The sequence below is a fragment of the Somniosus microcephalus genome, chromosome 3 (assembly GCF_052327205.1).
Source record: "Somniosus microcephalus isolate GS21.2 chromosome 3, FLI_Smic_1.0, whole genome shotgun sequence".
NCBI classification, from domain to species: domain Eukaryota; kingdom Metazoa; phylum Chordata; class Chondrichthyes; order Squaliformes; family Somniosidae; genus Somniosus; species Somniosus microcephalus.
Window position 1 is genome coordinate 276,946,145 of NC_140989.1, and position 19,549 is coordinate 276,965,693.

A 19,549-nucleotide genomic window follows, 5' to 3' on the forward strand; every position below is an offset into this window, starting at 1 on the left:
CAACTTACACGCTTCACTGCTGCGTTATACAATTCAAAACCTTTTGTGGGGTTTTGAAGATAAATTATATTTTGAAACAGTGAAATGTAATACACTTTTATCCTTTCTACCTGTTTAAGTGCTGTCCTTGATTGCACAAGCTCTGTGGACTCCACTGAAGGAATTGGAGCTGGTGTGGAGGTCATTTGTGGCATTTTTTTTGTTTGCCCTGGAGACCGTTTTGGAGTGGATGAGATTAAAGATACATCTTCTGTTGCTGCACCTGGAGGAAGATGGCAAACACTTACAGTACTTGCATATTTCTGATATCTTCTAGCTTTTAAAAAAGCTTCAAAAATAATGAAAAAAACTAACTAGGGAACTTATATCACTAAGAGGAGCAGAAAGGAAGACAATGCACTCAACCAATGCAGAGTGTCAGCTGAAACAAGACAACCAGTTATAAAACTTGTCACTTTGCAAGAATCGAGAGCTTAAATTTTACAAATGAAAACTTGAGGGCACTGTAATATATCTGGTTCGACCCCATGGGGAGCTTCCAAACCTCATATCCTCTCCATCACAAAGACTGCCTACTTCTACCTCTGCCCCATAATTAGCCCATTTGCAGCTGAAACCTCATTCATGCATTGGTTACCTCCAATTGCTCCAATCTTCTTCTGGTTGGCCTCTCAACCTCCACGCTCTGTAATACTCTACTGCCTGTATCCTATCCAGCGCCAAATCCTACTTGCCCATTACCCATGTTCTCACGGTCTGAAATTAGCTCCCGGTCTCCCAATGCTTCACCATCCCCTGACCCTACCATTAATGGCAGTATCTTCAATTGCCTAGGCCCCCGTGTTCTAGAATTCCCTCGTTAAACCCCTGCACCTCCTTTAAAGGCCCCCCCTTAAAAACCACAATTTGACCAAACTTCTGGTCACGCCCAATATCTCCCATCATTGGTTTGATGTCCATTTTATTCCCCTTATGCCCATCAAGTACTTTTGGATAGATTTGTATGTCAGAGGCACCATATAAATACAAATTATGACTATTCTTTTAATGCGTTCATAAATCAAATAGGCCTGCATTGATTACCTTAAGTTAACTCTTTAAAAAGTAGTTGTAGGGTTTAAAAGTGCAATTACCATTCTGTGTTGAACAGCAAGTCAAATTTTGTTTGATATTTATGTATTGGGCCTTTCAGAGTCAGATTAGAGCAACCACTGTTCAAGGACCTGGTTAAGCCAAACCTACTCTATAGAAGGGTAAATCACTCTTAAAAGGAATGGGCTCCTAATTTGTTCCAAGAGATAACATTCATAAGAGATAGACTGGACAGACAGGAGAAACTGAGGTTGTTCTCCTTAAGAGCAGAGAAGGTCGAGAGGAGATTGGATAGCGGCGTTCAAAATCATGAGGGCTCTAGACAGAGCAGAGAGAGAAACTGTTCCCATTGGCGGAAGCGTCGAGAACCAGAGGACACAGATTTAAGGTGATTGGCAGAAAAACCAACGGCGACATGAGGAAAACCTTTTTTACGCACCAAGTGGTTAGGATCTGAAATGCACTGCCTGAAAGAGTGGTGGAGGCAGATTCAATCACGACTTTCAAAAGGGAACTGGATAAGTACCTGAAGAAAAAAAATTTGCAGGGTGGGGGAGCTTAAGTGCTCTTACAAAGAGCCGGTACAGGCTCGAAGGGCCGAATGCCCTCCTTCTGTGCTGTAACCATTCTATAATAAACATTCCTCTGAATTAAATTACGTCTGGTGTATCACTCCTTACCCTGGATTGGAATGGTCACGCCAGTCATCTGTGCAAGAAGTATGCGGTACATATCACGCTGCCGTACAATTGATTCCACTAGCTGCATCTGATGAGTCCGTGCTTCACGAAGTCGTTCAAGTTCATTCAAAGCTTCCGAAAGATTCAACTGAAGCTCAGAAATTCTAGAATTCAAAGAGATTTGCTCAATCTGTTGAATGACTCTTACATCAGAACCATAATCAACCTTGATTTCAAATTTCATACAATGCTACCTCGACTAGTGAGGGAGGGAAATAGAGCACAAGGCACGCAGACGCAAGACCGATTTTTTGGGAGGGGGTAACATGCACACAGAGACAGAGAGAGAGAGAGAATAATTGAAGTGCAAAAATTTGGTCTAGGCGTCAAATTGGATGGTAGAGTTATAGACAGCGCCGAGTTAACAAGAAGCTCAAAATATGCACCAAGGTGCAAGGCTGGGAACGTTGATAGAATCATGTCAGGTAGCGCCAGAAGCATGCAAGTGCTGGTAGAGAGAAAGATGGCATTAGTTTCGTGAAGTGCCACATCATTCAGAATATGGCAGGTAGAATCAGTTATTTGTACAGGAAATTAATCTTCCTCACCCAGAATAGAAAGGAGAGGAACAGACACATATGCGTACAGATAAATCTATGGGGAGGGAAAAAGGGAAGGAAACCAGCAACTACTTGAGAAGTTTGTATGAAAGACTGATGATCAGATCTGCAGCTGACATTTTAAAGAAAAAAAAACAAAAAAAGTCAGAAGGATCTCAAATTGATCAAGTTCTAGCATTTACCGTGTAGATGTTTTTTCCTGCTCTTCCCGTTCCTGCTTATCAGCAAGTTCACGAATGGCCACAAGTAGCTGTTGATTCTGTTGTTGCAGCTCCTCAACGTTACGATAGGTTACCAAGTGCTGTGTAATGACTTCAGAGGAACTGCTTATGTCAGCAGAACTAACTTCATCTTCACGCAAAATATGGTTCCCACGTGCATCCTCCAGTTCCATCAAAAGAACTCTATTCTGAATCACACAATCACAAAGGGACTTAGCTAGTACATACTTTAGGTCAGATGTGGAGCAGTTAGTGGTTCAATAATGAGACAACAGCTGCTATGTTACTTGTTTTTGATAAATGAGTATTTTAAACAATGAGAGAGAAGGTACAAGTACATGCAAATAACTGAGGAAAAATGGTAAGCAGATCAAAAGTACACCAATAGCAGATGCACATGGGCAAACTGAATCACAACATTCTCAAATTTTAAAATTTCCCTCAGTAAAGTTTTTAGTACAGTAAAAAGTTAACTGCAAAAGGCAACCAAGTGTAAATGATTATGCAATATTGCAGACGATGTAGTGCACCTACTGATAATAGCCCAGCTGAGATCAGCTAATGTAAGAGGCTGAGGAAATCAAACCGGAAACCTTTCTGGTCTATTTAGCTTAGTTATGCACTTCACTCCCTCTGCTCCATTTTAACAGCAGCTGGGGAAAAACAGTGGTGATCCATTTCCCGCCCCCCCCCTCCCCACCCCAACATGTATATGAAAGCAAAACATGCAATCTCCAATTACCAACCTGCTGTGAGAGGTCTGACACTTGCATTTTTAATCTCTGGTTCTCCCTGCCGAGCATTGAAGAATGCTTATTCGCCTCATCAGTACTTTTTTGTAATCTGCGAATTTCCTGCGAAGAAAGAAAGGCTTTACCAATATGGTGAATCACATAATGCAGTGATCCTACTAGATAAGCTGAATAAGTCAGCTATTGTATCATTTGTTTAAAAAATCCAAACCTTTTATAACATACTTTGAGAAATGCTTCCAACAACAAAATACACAATATGCTTCAAGATTATAAACACAATGAAGGAAGGGGTTCTGCAGAATCTTCAGTAAACTATTGTTAACATGGTCGAGTCATATGCTTTTTGAGTTACATAAAGCATAATGTAGGTGTGCAGGCACACAACAGTAACTGTGGTCATACTTCTGTCAAACTTTCTTGCTGCTTTTAGATTTTGTTGATTCAAAAAGTTGGAGGTTGTTATTCTCATTTTGTCTAATTTCATACCAACGCTGTATGCAGAACACAAGTTCACTAATTAAAGAAAACTTTCCAAGCTGATTACTCCACCAGGTTAGCCCAAGACACAGAATACAGGATGTATTCATCGTTATATAGTAGATAGCGAACAACTGGATTATGAGACAAGACAAAACAATGAATGAACTTACATTTATGTAGTGTCTTTCAAAGTGCTTTACAGTGAATGAATTACTTTTGAAGTGCAGTCACTGTTATGTAGGCAATGGGGAATAAACTACCTGAATGAGAGAAGCCAGTTCTTATAACCAGTCCCAGTGCTCCAAAGTTTACAGACCACAGGAGTGCTCAAAGACATAATGGCTGGTACAGCAGTCTGGCTCAAGGGGGTTAAAAAGAATTAGAGGTTAACCACAGCTTAAACAAAAATAAAAATTACCTTCATGGAATCTTCTAATTTAGCCGAGAGATTTGCCACAGCCTTTTGCACACGTTCATATTCTTCCCGCTGACGCTTCAGAAGTGGAGCCTTCATCTCCACTTCTTTCACAATTTCATCCAAGTATTTGTTTACCCTCTTATTTTCCTGTTTTGCCACTAGCAACTGATCTTGGGCTTCCACATATCCATTATATAACTGTACAGGCAGGATAAAAGATTATAAAAAGTATTTTAACTTTGTCCAAACTTACATTTATGTATATTGCATATTACCATTCTAGAGAAGACCAAAATATTTAGCAAAGATATGAAGAAAACAACCTACCCAGTTTCATTACAACAGCATTTACTTAGCTCTATCAAGGTTAACTGTCTCAAAATCAATATACACGGTTGTGAATTTGTTGCAGTAAATTAGTCATCAGCTTTCAACAGTATCACCGATAAGATCATATTGCATACTGTCGTCAAAGTAGGAGCAAAAAAAAAAGCTAATGCAGCTGTAGTAACAATAAAATTCAGCTTACTGGAGGCTGTTGCAGCTCCAGGAAGTTTCCTGCAGTGGTAGCACAAATTGAAACCTAGTAGGCACCCTCTTGATCAAAGCCTCAACTATAAAAAGGAACCACTGGAGCTCAAGAAAAGGGCAAGTCTGGGTCAGTTATAATACTAAACTACTTATCACCTCGCTTTCCTTGTAAGTTGGTAGCTAGAAGGCTCTGCTAGAGATGCAAGAAAAACCATTTCAATATTAAAATGTCAGTGCTGCTCAATTGAAAATATGTTGTTAGGACTTCCCCCCATATGAAGTATAATACAAAGCAAAGTAATTTATTTTGAATCTTAATGTAATAATCCCAGACTCAACACTAAAAAAGCTCTCTGAAGGTATTCCACGTGAGCATCTCTTAAAACACTTTCAAAGTTCTATTCCCAGTGTTAGAACTGTGTAAGAGGAGAAAATTGGTGTCAAACACAGTTTGCAGCTTAATGTTCTGCAACATGCATGCTGTCCCGGAAATAAAGAATGTTGTAACTTGTCAAAAAGCTAACAAATGGTCTACAGGTATGGAAAGCCAGCGAGAGAACAGCTTTTCAGTAATTTTTTTTGAATATTTGGATTCAATGAAAATGTACTTCTACAGCAAAGATACTTTGAAACAAACATTACTTGACTGACACTAGCATCGTACCTCCGTAAGCTTCATTCCAGGCTTTACAATCTTAGCAACAGCTGCTGCAGTGGGCGACATAGCTGCCAGCTCCTCTTCCGAGAGTGCAGCCACTCCTATCATGAAAAACAGTTAGATGATAAAGCAAACACTCATGCTGCTACTGAATAATCCTTCAGAATCAAACTAATATGTGCACCTTTACGCTTGGTAGCTGAAAGGAGATGGTTAGCATTTTCCAATTCCTTTTCAAGTTTGATGATCCTTTCATTCAGCTCAGCAGCTGCTCTTGTTTTGCAGGCCTCGGTCTCAGCCAGTCGATCTTCAGTTAATTTATGGGCTGAAACAAACAATAATGGCAACAAGTGCTTAATTTTCTAAGTAATTTACAACTAAAAACACATGCGACATGTAATGCAATAACTTTTGCTGAAGCAATCTGACCTTCATTTGCTTGTTTCAGTAGACTATGAAGCTCCTCAACTGCTCTGGTGAGTTCTGTTGCCTTAGTTTCAGAGTCATTTGCAGCACCCTACAATGAATCAAGGCATTGTATTTACATACTTCATAACTTCACTATGTACTTCATTATTTTAAAATCTAATCTATCTGCATTTAAAAAAAATTTAAATCACACTTAATGCAAACAAATTACTTTGGGTGGAAATACACGTTGTAATCATAATGCACGACTTCAGAGTGGTCAGGGAGAAGCTGGTGCCTGAGATGCTTCACAATCTGAGTTACTAACTTCAGTCACAAAGTTATGGGAAGTACAAAAACACTACCATCATGCTTCCTTTCAAGTCTTCCATCAGTTCGAGCAGTCAAATGGGAGAAACTGCAACCATTTTACATCTCTTGTAAAGATTTTTTATGTTGGGGGTGGAGTAAGGAAAAGATCAAACTTTACATTGTTGATTCCTTTCTTTAAAAATAAATCTCCAATTTTTGCTCAAAGGTAGTCTGGGGTCTGTATAAAGCCAATGCTCAAGAACACCCTGGGGAAAGTGGTCTAGAGATTAATTATAAGTTAACTGTTAGTGAAGTCAAGTACTCCAAGTTTCAGGTTCCAGGTCAATATGCAAACTCCCCTCACCAACAGCAACCTGTACTTGACCTCAGTAGGAAATGACTGCCTTCATTCTTTTTTAAAAATGCATGTGCGCTCCTCCAAGCCAGTTCACCAAAATCATTAGCACGCAGGATGTCCCACTTTGTGCATCAAATCCTTAGCTCTACAAACCACAGAAAGACATTTGAACACACAGGTACAGCAAAATGTTAATTTTTTTTTTTTTTTTTTTTTTTAAACTGAATAAAAAAGCACCCATGACACCATTTGCTCTAAGAAACATGATCAGTAATCGTGCATTTTCACGACAAAGCCAAATAACTTCTTTCAGGATACCGCTTGTCATAGGCAGTACCCTAGACAAATCAAGGGCACTTACCTGCAACGCATGAGCACACAGAGCAGGTCACATTCCCACAGAAACTCTCAAATTACAGCATTGCAGAAAGTTTGAGCAACTCAAAAGTAATGTTACTTTCCACGCACTAGAAATACTTGGCTAATAACTCAGTTCTAGTGTGACTGCATCAACCCAGGAAATATGTATTATGTCGAATTATGGTCAAAGACAAATTACTATGATCGACTGCAGTTGGAAAAGCGATGTGCAACTTTGTTGTTCCTTTGTATTTCTCACTGATGATCAGAATTGCTGCATAAATCTAATAGAGCGCATTTATCTAGGACCTTGGTGTACTAATACCAAAAAAAGGTACAGTAGTGTAAAAATATCGAAGTAAATAAATATGAAGTGTGAAACCACACATAAAAAGCTTATACATATCAAACACTATTGAAATATTTAAGAGGCATTATTTAGCCACTAAATTTACCAGGGATGATGCAATACTTTCTCTTCCAATTTTTAAAAAATCATGCCCATGAAGCACCTTGCAACGTTATTTTATGTTGAAGTTGCTATATAAATGCAAGAAGTTGTTGTAGACTGCAAACCGTACTCTTAACTGTAAGTCACTGGTTTCCAAAGCATTAAAAGTGAATGAGCAAATAAATGTACATTAAATTGCACAACGGGCTGCAGAAGAACAAAATTATACCTTGTACAAGTTTGACAACTTCACATGTGCATTCAATTCATTTCGGAACCTTTCCTCCATAGTTGCTGACTGCTCCTTAGACTAATCAGAAAAACAGAAGTGTGTTAACCAGTGCATACATACACAAAAGAATAAAATGTCTTCGACATCAATTTTCAAAGGAATTGAAAAACTACATATGGTTAAACAGTTGTCATGGTTCAACTAAATAAAACAGTTCACCGAGAAGTGTACTTTTCTATAAGCTCTACAGGCAAAGATTTACAAATTCGATCCGAGAATACTAGGCACCCAACACAGGAGTGGTTCGATTTCTGAAACATGCTGCTGCGTTCTACATAAACTCGTGCAGCTGATTATTTGGTATGCTAAGTGCTTAAAAAATATTTTACACTTGGACATTATTGGTAGAATTTCTTGGCTGGGAAATAGCTTAGCATATTGAATGGTTGTTAATTTATAAAAGAATGAAAATGAGAAATATGATTGGAAAAAAAAACTCCAAGGAGAGTGTGCTTGATGAATACAAACAAAAAAATAGCAATTGGACCTGGGGCAACATGCTCCAATTTTGAAAGATTCCCTGATGTGTTAATTCTAGAATGGGGTAAAAACTAACCTCTTTCAATTTACTCATTAAATCCTCAACCTGTTTCTCAAAGTTTTCCTTAGATGCTTTTAAAGTGCGGATCTGCTCTTCCATACTGCACACCTGTAAAAGACAATCGTTCAGTATCATGGAATAAAATTCAAATGCTTTCAGTAAGATTGCATTAGTGAAGTGAAAATTAATTATCTAGTAAAAAGTAAAATACAAAACACCAAAATGTCAGCCTAGCTCAGTTGGTAGCATTTTTGTGTCGAGTCAAAAGGTTATAGGTTCAAGCCCCACTCCAGGAGTTCAAGTGTATATCATTGAAGTTTTCATCTTTTATATTGGCCCAGAAATTCCGTTCGCAGTCCTCCCAGGGGCTGCAATCCGGAAAAATCTGCACCTGGACTGGAGAGCTCCCGGGACGCACAGAGTTCCGTTGCTGTGCCTCTTCAAACTGCCGGTGTGCAGGGCACACGTATCCCAGGGGCACAGGTAGTGCGTAGCGATCTGGGATCACATGGGCCATGGGGAGCCAATCAGAGCAGGGAATCTCCATTCATGGATTTGACAGGAAGACCTGTCAAATCTATGAATAGAGATCAGCCCCAAAACATAAGTAAAACTTCAAATAAATTTTAAAAAACACATTTTTAAAATGACTATAAATTACATAAATTAACTATTTTAAACAAAAATTTAAATTTTTGAAAAGAAGAATTAAAGTATTTAACAGGGCTAAAAATAAACTTACCTTTCTTTAAAGTATTTTAAAATGATAAATCAGTGGGAAAATAATTTCTCTTACTTTCTTCACCTCTTACCTTGTTAAAAGCAGGCCTCGCGCCTGCTTTTCCAGGCACAGCTGTTTCAGACTTGCCTGGAATGAAGCAACTGCTGAAAAAAACTGAAGTTCCAGCCGCACGCGCTGCCTATCTGGCGCAGGCGTTGCCTATCTGGCGCAGGCGTTTGTCCAGTGAAGCCCTTTCTTTGAAGAACGGAAGTTCTGGTTTCCAGCACATGCGTAAAACCGGCGCTTCCGTTTGCCCTACGGGTGAGTACACAGCGCATACACACCAGTAGGGAACGGAATTTATGGGCCATTAAGTCTTAAACCAAGACCCAGCCAGCTCAGATAGAAGATCCCATGGCACTTTTTCAGAAGCATAGGGAGTTCTCAGTGTGTCCAGCAAACATTCATCCCTCAAACAACACCATCAACACAGATTTGCTGGCCATTCATCTCACTGCAACTTGTGGGATCTTGATGTACCCAAATTGGTGCCCTATTTGCCATAATAATCTACATCTTTTTAAAAAAGCATGCCCCGAGGACATGAAAGACACTATGAAGAATACCAGGCAAGATATGGAGATAAATGACCTCATCTTTTTTGTTCTCCAGATTGCATCGTAGTTCAAGAATTTCATTGCTCTTTTCTCGACGAAGTCCCAGTAGTTCATCAGTCTTTGTTTTTAATTCTGAATTCAACCAACTGTTCTGATTCATCAATAATTCTTTTTCCTGTTCAAGGCGTTTTTCACGATACTGCAAAGAAATCATAGTTTAGCAACCACTTATTTCAGAGTATCTGACAAATACATTGGTAGTCAGTGATTGCTGAAGTGAGCTGAGTGTTAAGATTTTCCGATAAAACAAGGGTGCTCCTAATGTTGATATTTTGGATAATGTGACTAAATATAAAGATATCAGATCTATTGATATACAATATATTTGTCAAACACACAAGCACAGTAGGACGTCAGACCCATCCTAACATAAATGTTGTACTAACAGATTACATGTTTTCAATAAAACCTTTACATCCTGGAACGGATCCAAAAATTGTGGGTTTCTTATTAAGTCATGAGCTACAGTAATTTCACAGAAGATTTGACTACTTAAAGCAGCCTAAAACATTATTTTCTTATATTATGAATATAAGGACTGTTCTACATAGTTAGCACAGAGTCTCCTGTTGATTGGTTTTACAAGTTTCTCTAAAAATTGTGCAATACCAACACGAAGCTTGGAACAGTCCTCTCTATCTCAATACATTGACACTTTTGGTATCTTCAAACAAAAAAATAATGCAGTAGTACCTAGCTACCTTTATGTATCGACTATGAAACCCCAAGTTTCAGTGAATGAAACTGCTGTTAATTATCCATTAATAAATGGAAAATTACACTGTTTCTATCCCCCCCTTTTATTACACAAAGTAATCTAGCACAGAACAGGAACTCCAAGTTCAAAAAATTGAATAGCAATTGCTGCAGCACTTTCAACAAGATCAACAAATCTTGATTGTAATGATTACATCATAGGAAATGGATCAGAAAATGTGTGCCCAATATCCATGATGGAGGAGCAAGTTTTACATTTTTGTACAGAATCCAGCAAAATACAAACATTGTAATGTAGACCCTCATGTTAACAAACATCAAGCAGCAACACTTTAAAACAAAATTTTAAAAAAAATATTTAAATGCACACTGAAACTTGCCACCTGTACAAAAGGAACTTCCTCACCCAATCCTTACCAGTGTTTATTCTGACCTAACCAGATAGAACAATCTTAACACAATAAAGACAAAATTCTCCCCTGCCTTCTCTACCCATTTCAGTTGCTACCCATCAAGGTGCCAGTCCAACTATGCCAGAGAGACTTAGCTGCAAATTATTTTGGGTGGGCAAAAGGTCGCAAATGTACCTCAATGGCTCCAGCTTTCAAAAGGCAGGACTCAGTCACCCAAATTTCAGATACTACCACTCGACAGCTCACTCAAGAGTTTGAAGCCTAATCTCTCGAACCACCTCCGGCTGGGAATGGAAGCCAGGTGCTCCCTTTCAACCCCTCTAAATAGGCTAGTATACACATACCTTCAAAAAGAGAGACCATTAGAGAGCTAGAGCCAGAAACACCCATTGTCGCTATAACGGTCAGCCTCGAGTCAGGTTTCTAGCACCCTAAAGACCCCACCAATTCTGATAGCACTCTCCCCAATCTAGCAAAATAAATGACTAGATCAGGCCAGTCCCTCCTCGGGGGCAAAATTATACTCTTCCGTTAATCAGCTGCCAAATTTCACCTTGCCCAACAAAACCAATACCACTATTGCATGGTTCTGGAGATGATGCTTCACTTGGCAATACTTTGCAGTTCTCAGCGTGAGCCAACTCCCTAGAACTTTACGATAGCAAAATACTGATTAGCGGACCTGATTGGAGTGAGGCAGCACCGGAGACTCGAGAGGCATACCAGTCTCCTAGCTCAGAGGGAGGGAAGTAAAAAGTAATCAAAGTGTGACGTCACCAGGAAGCAGGTGATTGGTTGGTGAGTATTTCTCTCTTTTTAAACTTTAACTCTGTGGTTTATAGTTTTTACGGTCTCTGTGGTGTAGCAGGGACTGTTGGTAAACCAGGCCCCTTAAGTATATCATTTAACTGTAGTGTCATTGGTGGGATTGATTTGATTTAATTTAATTTCAATTAATTAAAGGGTAAGTCATGGCAGGAGAGCTCGGCCTCGTGGCATGCTCCTCCTGCGCTATGTGGGAACATGTGTGAGGAAGTGTATCCAGCTGCAGCTACTGGCAGAGCGCATTGTGGCGCTGGAGCTGCGATTGGATTCATACTGGACCATTCGCGATGCTGAGGAATTCGTGGATAACGCGTTTGAGCAGTTGGTCACACCGCAGGCAAAGGTTGGACAGGCAGAAAGGGAAGGGGTGACCAACAGACAATAGTAGGCGCAGGCAGGTAGTGCAGGGGTCCCCTGTGGACATCCCCCTCTCAAACAGATATACCCTTTTGGATACTGATAGGGGGGATGGCTTATCAGGGGAAGGCAGCAGCAGCCAACTTCCTGGCACCAGGGGTGGCTCTGCTGCACAGGACGGGAGGAAAAAGAGCGGAGAGCTATAGTAATAGGGGATTCTATTGTAAGGGGAATAGATAGGCGTTTCTGCGGCCGCAAGCGAGACTCCAGGATGGTGTGTTGCCTCCCTGGTGAAAGGGTCAAGGATGTCTCAGAGCGGCTGCAGAACATTTTGGAAGGGGAGGGTGAATAGCCAGTTGTCGTGGTTCATATAGGCACTAACGCTATAGGTAAAAAACAGGATGAGGTACTAAACGCTGAATATAGGGAGTTAGGAGGTAAATTAAAAAATAGGACCTCAAGGTAGTAATCTCAGGATTGCTACCAGTGCCACGTGCTAGTCAGAGTAGAAGGATATTTCAGATGAATACGTGGCTAGAGGAATGGTGCGGGGGGGGAGGGAGGGATTCAAATTCCTGCGACATTGGAACCGGTTCTTTGGGGGGGTGGGGGGGGGGGGGGGGGGAGGTGGGACCAGTTCAAACCGGACGGTTTGCACCTGGGCAGGGCCGGGACCGATGTCCTGGGGGAGTGTTTGCTAGTGCTCTGGGGGGGGGGGGGGGGGTTTAAACTAAAATGGCAGGGGGTTGGGAACCTGAACAGGGGGACAGAGGAAAGGGAAACAAGGATAAAAGCAAAAGATAGGAAGGAGAAAAACAAAAGTGGCCGTCAGAGAAATCAACAGTTTAAATCAAACATGGCCACAGTAAATAATAATTCTAATAATTCTAATAGGTCTAAGAGTGTTAAAAAAAACAAGCCTGAAGACTTTGTGTCTTAATGCAAGGAGCACTCGGAATAAGGTGGATGAATTAGCTGCACAAATAGAGGTAAACGAATATGATTTGATTGGGATTACGGAAACATGGCTCCAGGGTGGCCAAGGCTGGGAACTCGACATCCAGGGGTATTCAATATTCAGGAAAGATAGGCAAAAAGGAAAGTGAGGTGGGGTAGCATTGCTGGTTAAAGAAGGGATTAACACAATTGTAAGGAAGGATATTAGCTCTGATGATGTGGAATCTGTATCGGTAGAACTGAGAAATACCAAGGGTCAGAAAACGTTAGTGGGAGTGGTATATCGACCTCCAAACAGTAATGCGGAGGTTGGAGATGGTATTAAAAGGGAAATTAGAGAAGCGTCCAATAAGGGCACAGCAGTCATCATGGGTGACTTTAATCTACATATAGATTGGGCTGACCAAATTGGTAACAATACTGTGGAGGAGGAATTCCTGGAGTGTTCACGGGATGGTTTCCTGGACCAATATGTCGAGGAACCAACCAGAGATCAGGCCATCTTAGACTGGGTATTATGTAATAAGAATTAATTAGCAATCTTGTTGTACGAGGCCCCTTGGGTCGGAGCGATCATAATATGATCGAATTCTTCATTAAGATGGAGAATGAAGTAGTTGACTCAGAGACTAGGGTCCTGAATTTAAATAAAGGAAACTATGATGGTCTGAGGCACGAGTTGGGTAGGATTGATTGGGGAATGTCACTCAAAAGGGTTGACGGTGGATAGGCAATGGCAAGCAAAGACTGCATGAACTACAGAAATTGTTCATCCCAGTTTGGCATAAAAATAAAACAAAAAAGGTGACTCAACCGTGGCTAACAAGGGAAATTAGGGATAGCATAAGACCCAAGGAGAGGACATATAAATTGGCCAGAAAAAGCAGTAAACCTGAGGATTGGGAGCAGTTTAGGATTCAACAAAGGAGGACAAAGGGATTAATTAAGAAAGGGAAAATAGAATGAGAGTAAGCTTGCAGGGAACATAAAAACTGACTGTAAAAGCTTTTATAGATGTGAAGAGAAAAAGATTGGTGAAGTCAAACGTAGGTCCCTTGCAGTCAGAATCAGGGGAATTTATAATGGGGAACAAAGAAATGGCAAACCAATTAAATACATTTTTTGGTTCTGTCTTCACAAAGGAGGACACAAATAACCTCCCAGAGATGTCGGGCAACATAGGATCTGATTAAGGGGAGGAACTGAAAGAAATCAGTATTTGTAAGGAAATGGTGTTAAGGAAATTGATGGGACTGAAGGCTGATAAATCCCCAGGGTCAGATAATCTACATCCTAGGGTACTTAAGGAAGTGGCCCTAGAAATAGTAGATGCATTGCTGATCATCTTCCAACATTTGATAGAATCTGGAACAGTACCCATGGATTGGAGGGTAGCTAATGTTATCCCACTGTTCAGAAAAGGTGGTAGAGAGAAAACGGGGAATTTCAGACCGGTAAGCCGGACATCGGTAGTGGGGAAAATGCTAGAGTCCATTATAAAGGATGTAATACCTGAGCACTTGGAAAGCAGTGACAGGATCGGACAAAGTCAACATGGATTTACAAAAGGTAAATCGTGCTTGACTAATCTACTGGAATTTTTTGAGGATGTAACTGGTAAAATAGATAAGGGAGAACCAGTGGATGTGGTATATTTGGACTTTCGGAAGGCTTTCGATAAGGTCCCGCATTAAGAGGTTAGCGTGTAAAGTTAAGGCACATGGGATTGGGGGCAAGGTACTGACTTGGATAGAAAACTGGTTGGCAGACAGAAAGCAAAGAGTTGGAATAAACGGGTCTTTTTCCGAGTGGCAGGCAGTGACTAGTGGGGTACCGCAGGGATCGGTCCTTGGACCCCAGCTATTCACTATATATATTAATGATCTAGACGAGGGAACTAGATGTAATATCTCCAAATTTGCAGACGACACAAAGCTAGGTGGGCATGTGTGCTGTGAGGAGGATGCCGAGAAACTCCAGGATGATTTGGACAGGTTAGGTGATCGGGCAGAAGCATGGCAGACGCAATATAACGTGGATAAATGTGAGGTTATCCACTTTGGTGTCAAAAACAGGAAGGCAGGTTATCTGAATGGCAATAGATTGGGCGAAGGGGAAGTGCAACGAGACCTGGGTGTCCTTGTGCACCAGTCGCTGAAGGTAAGCATGCAGGTGCAGCAGGCGGTTAAAGGCGGCAAATGGTATGTTGGCCTTCGTAGCCAGAGGCTTTGGGTACAGGAACAAGGATGTCTTGCTGCAGTTGTACAGGGCCCTGGTGAGACCACATCTTGAGTATTGTGTGCAGTTTTGGTCGCCTTATCTGAGGAAGGATGTTCTTGCCATGGAAGGAGTTCAGCGAAGATTCACCAGGCTGATACCTGGGATGGCAGGAATGACGTATGAGGAGAGATTGGGTCGATTGGGCTTGTACTCGCTGAAGTTTAGAAGAATGAGAGGGTATCTCATTGAAACTTTTAAAATTCTGACAGGACTGGACAGACTAGATGCAGGAAGGATGTTCCCGATGGTCGGGGAGTCCAGAACCAGGGGGTCACAGTCTAAGGATAAAGGGTATGCCATTTAGGACAGAAATGAGGAGGAATTTCTTCACCCAGAGAGTGGTGAACCTGTGGAATTCTCTACCACAGAAGGCAGTAGAGGCCAATTCATTAAATATATTTAAGAAGGAGTTGGATATATTTCTTAAGGCTAAAGGGATCAAGGGGTATGGGGAGAAAGCAATGACCGGGTACTGAATTTGGATGAACTGCCATGATCACATTGAATGGCCTACTCCTGCTCCTATCTTCTATGTTTCTATGTTACTGCAGATGCTGGAAATCTGAAATAACAACAGAAAACGCTGGAAAAACTCAGCAGGCCAGGCAACATCCGTGGAGAGAGAAATAGAGTCAATGTTTCGGGTCAAAACCCTTCTACAGAACTGAGGAAAAAAAAGGCAGGAAATTAAAAGATTAAAAGGCAGTTTGGGGACTGGGAAATGGGAGGAGGGATAAAGAAGAGACATTAAGAGCTATTCAAGGTGAGATGAGATAGTGATAGGACAGGTAAAGAAACAAACAATGGCTCGAGAGGAAGTGTGAAATGCGCTGGCAGAGTGAAAGACAGCTGCCATGTGGGAGGGGAAAAAAAGGAAAAGGCACAAACCAAAAGTGTGGCTAAAAAATATAAAAATAATAGGGGCCGAGGTTATGATCTGAAATTGTTGAACTCGATATTGAGTCCAGAAGGCTGTAAAGTGCCTAATCGGAAGATGAGGTGCTGTTCCTCGAGTTTACGCTGAGCTTCCGTGGAACAATGCAAGAGGCCGCAGACGGTGAGGTCTGAGTGGGAATGGAACGGTGAACCCTAGAACTTTACCTCCACTTCGTAACAGCCTTTTGCAAATGTATCTCCATCCTATGTACCATCTTCACGGAGAAGGACAGAACAAAAAAACCTGAAGGTTGCTTGGGAAAAAGCAGAAAGACCTCCATACCAGATGACTATGCACCCAGAAATTTGCAGGGAAAATACCAGGTAGTCTGTGACCAATTCTTGTTTGCCCATGACACAAACTAGCCCCTCTGCACAGCAATCCACCTATTGAGGGGCCCAAACCCAAACATGTCCACCAGTATTCCCCACTACCCCCCAAAATTCAGGACCCAACAAGCTGCCTCAGCCCATCAACCCACCAATGCTCAGTGCAGGCAGCACGACAGAGATACAATTCCTCCTACAGACGCAATGCAGTGACTTCATAAATCATGCAAAGCAATGGCGGATAAAATGTGTGTTTGATATCTTATGACCACAATATATCTCTTAATAATGTAGTACAGGAAACTTTGGTTTATCCGAAGGTTAACTGTCCGGAATGCTCGATCCACCGGCAAAAATCAGGAGCCGTTTTGTTTCTTCTCGTTGCTTTTTTTTCCCCCACCAGTCAGGCTCTGCAAGGTCTCGCTGAAGCTGTTGCTAAGCTACAGAGACGCTTGCAAGGTACGGCCGACTGTTTAGAAGCTGTTGCTAACAGGGTTTGTTGCCAGATACGGAGCTCCGTATGTTTCAACATTAGCGCTGGTTTGTCCGGCAGTTTTGATGGGACGGCAACAGCTCGGTCCCGTCGGTGCCGGATATCACAAAGTTTCCTGTACATACATTGGCTTCATAACATGTAAAATAGCTGTGGTAAACCACTGTTTGTATTCCTGTTTGTATTCCACTGTGTACATGCCTGGACATGCCTCGGCTGACTCCTCCCACAGGTCCTAGTATAAAGGTGACTGCTCCCCAGCCCTTAGTATCATGGACCGGTCGACCACGCGAGGCAGACCTCCATTCTGTTGTTTATAAAAGCCTTTGGTTACTCTTCTAACTCTCAGTCTTTTATGAGTAATTGATAGCGCATCAATAGCTTCATAAATTGTGAATGTACATTAAGTTATACACTTTACCCATAAACTGACTGTCTAATTTAAAAATTAATTTGAAGTCTGAATTTGTAGTTTCAAGTAATAGTTACTGACAGATTCAGCACTTGCTGAAAGACACTCACCTTAATAGAGACTTCTGACACTTGAAGTGCATCAAGTTTTAACTGAAGATCTATCTTTGTTGAATTTGCTTCTACAAGTCTATCATTCAGACGTTTCAAATCCTCTGTAAACAAATATTTAAATCCATAGGTCATAAGATTTTTGTTCCTCCTCCAAAAAGTACTTCAGTTATACAAGAGCAAACCTAACTCCAGCTTGGTCCTACCTCCCATATCAACTGGAAAGACAAGACATGACTGAACTTAGTCGATCAGTCACTGCCGAGGAAACAAGAAAGCAGGACTATAGATAGACACAAACATTCAATTGGAATCAGATCCGCTTCTCCGGATTCAAACCTGTATTATTGTAATTCTGATGAAAAAACACTATTTTTGGAATATTTTTCATTCGTGGTTTAAAATTGCATAACCTATAACAATTGCATCAGCAAATGTTTCATAAATTTTAAAAACTGTTCTTGGGGTAATGGGCGGCATAATGGATTAGGGCATTATTCTTTCAACCCTCGGATCTGGGTTTGAGCCCAGAGCAAGGTCACTGGTAACATACAACGTAAAATGAGATTTGGGTAGCCTCAACCTGATAGTTCAGAATGGATGTGAACCAATATAAAACTGTCCACAATTTAACATTAAAATTGGCAACCTCACTATCACCCAAGCATAGTTAGGTCAATAAATTAGAGGCATTTATATTGGTGTAGTTAGTATGCTCGAATAAGCTACAATACTGAGGTAAAATACAGGAACTTGGCTATGGTGGACATGTCCAATGTTGACACAGGGCACCCAACATTGATCAATGCATTAATTTCATAAAAGAAAACAATCTTAATTAATACATCAGCATTGATTTTTTGGTAAACAGTATTTAATGAATTGGGTACGTGTAATGCCCCAGCATTAACATCCCTAACTTTGATGAACAGAATTGTCCACTTTAGTTTTAAGAAAGGATTCTTTTGAGATTGCCACTTTCATCTAACCTATATTAGGTATTCAAAAACATTCCCCCATATTATATAGCTTCACAATTCTCACTTAACCTTACACTCAAATTACTACACATTAAAACCAACAAAAATTGTTGTTTAAAATAATTATTTCTAGCTCAAGTTGACCACTGACTAAAACCACCATCACGTGCACCAATTACAACATACAAACCAGAAAGTCGAGTACCTGATCCCTAGTCTATGTTGAGTTAGTTGATCTCAACCAGGATGCAACAATTAATCCTTGCCTCAGGTGTGGCAAAAAAACACTCATCCACCAATCCTACTCTTAATTGCTATCTAGTGATAGCTGCTGGGAAGTGTTAGACAAGATGTCAGATGAGACAGGACTGGGCTCCAATGACCTCCAGTCAAATAACCATTTTTAAATACAAAGATTGGCAGTTGGGCAAGGTACTGGAAGGTTGATGGCACCCATGGAACTACACAACAAAAATTGACACCTAGAAGATATTCTTTTGAGGAGGGGGGTGAGGAATGGCAAGACTCCTTAAAAAAGAGAAACATTACCAAACTCTCCATAGCTGGATATCACTGGTGTGGACATATTTATTCAGTTTACAGGCCACACAATACAATTTGTTCAAATTGGTTTCTAGTTTTGTCTATTGATCAAGATTCAAAGGAAAGGAATATCTCTCAGTTATAACCTCTGCATCGTTGTCAAGCTAAGTTGTCTGAGCAAAATATGGAAATAGGATTGCATTCCTAACAAGTTATCTTGCTCTGAGGTGCAAATTTACATCTCTTGCACCATAAAAATCAGGTGAATTTGACCTGTTGCTTTGATTATGCAATTTTTTCAAACTTTATACTGGTTTCAGTCAGTAGTCCAATTTAATCTTACATATCCAGACTCTCCCATACACCCACTGGGAAAAATGGTCTCTGGGAGATTTGTACTGAAGGAGCTGTTAAGATACAACTTCTGCCTTCTGACTCAATTTGAAGAGGATTCTAGCTTTAAAGAGGAAATAGGTACATATGACGTTAGAGATAGGAAAAAAAAACTTTAAAGTAAATTGGTGAGTGACTATGTACGTAACTGCAGTTACGAGCTTAACGATGTAGTTTTAACGTCATTATTGATACATTAAAACTTCAAGTGTTAAAATATATATTGCA

The 19,549-nt window shown here is 40.7% G+C and overlaps 1 protein-coding gene across 8 annotated transcripts in view; it reads right to left on the minus strand.

The window, feature by feature from the left end:
- LOC147121982 (nucleoprotein TPR-like) overlaps positions 1-19,549 on the minus strand; it is a 107,136-nt gene that overhangs the window by 78,995 nt on the left and 8,592 nt on the right. For all 8 annotated transcript variants that reach the window (XM_085982591.1, XM_085982587.1, XM_085982590.1 and 5 more), the window contains exons 5-16: positions 17,406-17,509; positions 9,550-9,714; positions 8,193-8,285; positions 7,574-7,654; positions 5,885-5,972; positions 5,640-5,780; positions 5,462-5,556; positions 4,267-4,464; positions 3,360-3,467; positions 2,575-2,801; positions 1,773-1,936; positions 111-262 (exon numbers count right to left, since the gene is read on the minus strand). In XM_085982591.1, coding sequence (XP_085838717.1) covers positions 111-262; positions 1,773-1,936; positions 2,575-2,801; positions 3,360-3,467; positions 4,267-4,464; positions 5,462-5,556; positions 5,640-5,780; positions 5,885-5,972; positions 7,574-7,654; positions 8,193-8,285; positions 9,550-9,714; positions 17,406-17,509 — 1,616 coding nt within the window. The remainder of the gene's footprint in view (positions 1-110; positions 263-1,772; positions 1,937-2,574; positions 2,802-3,359; positions 3,468-4,266; positions 4,465-5,461; positions 5,557-5,639; positions 5,781-5,884; positions 5,973-7,573; positions 7,655-8,192; positions 8,286-9,549; positions 9,715-17,405; positions 17,510-19,549) is intronic.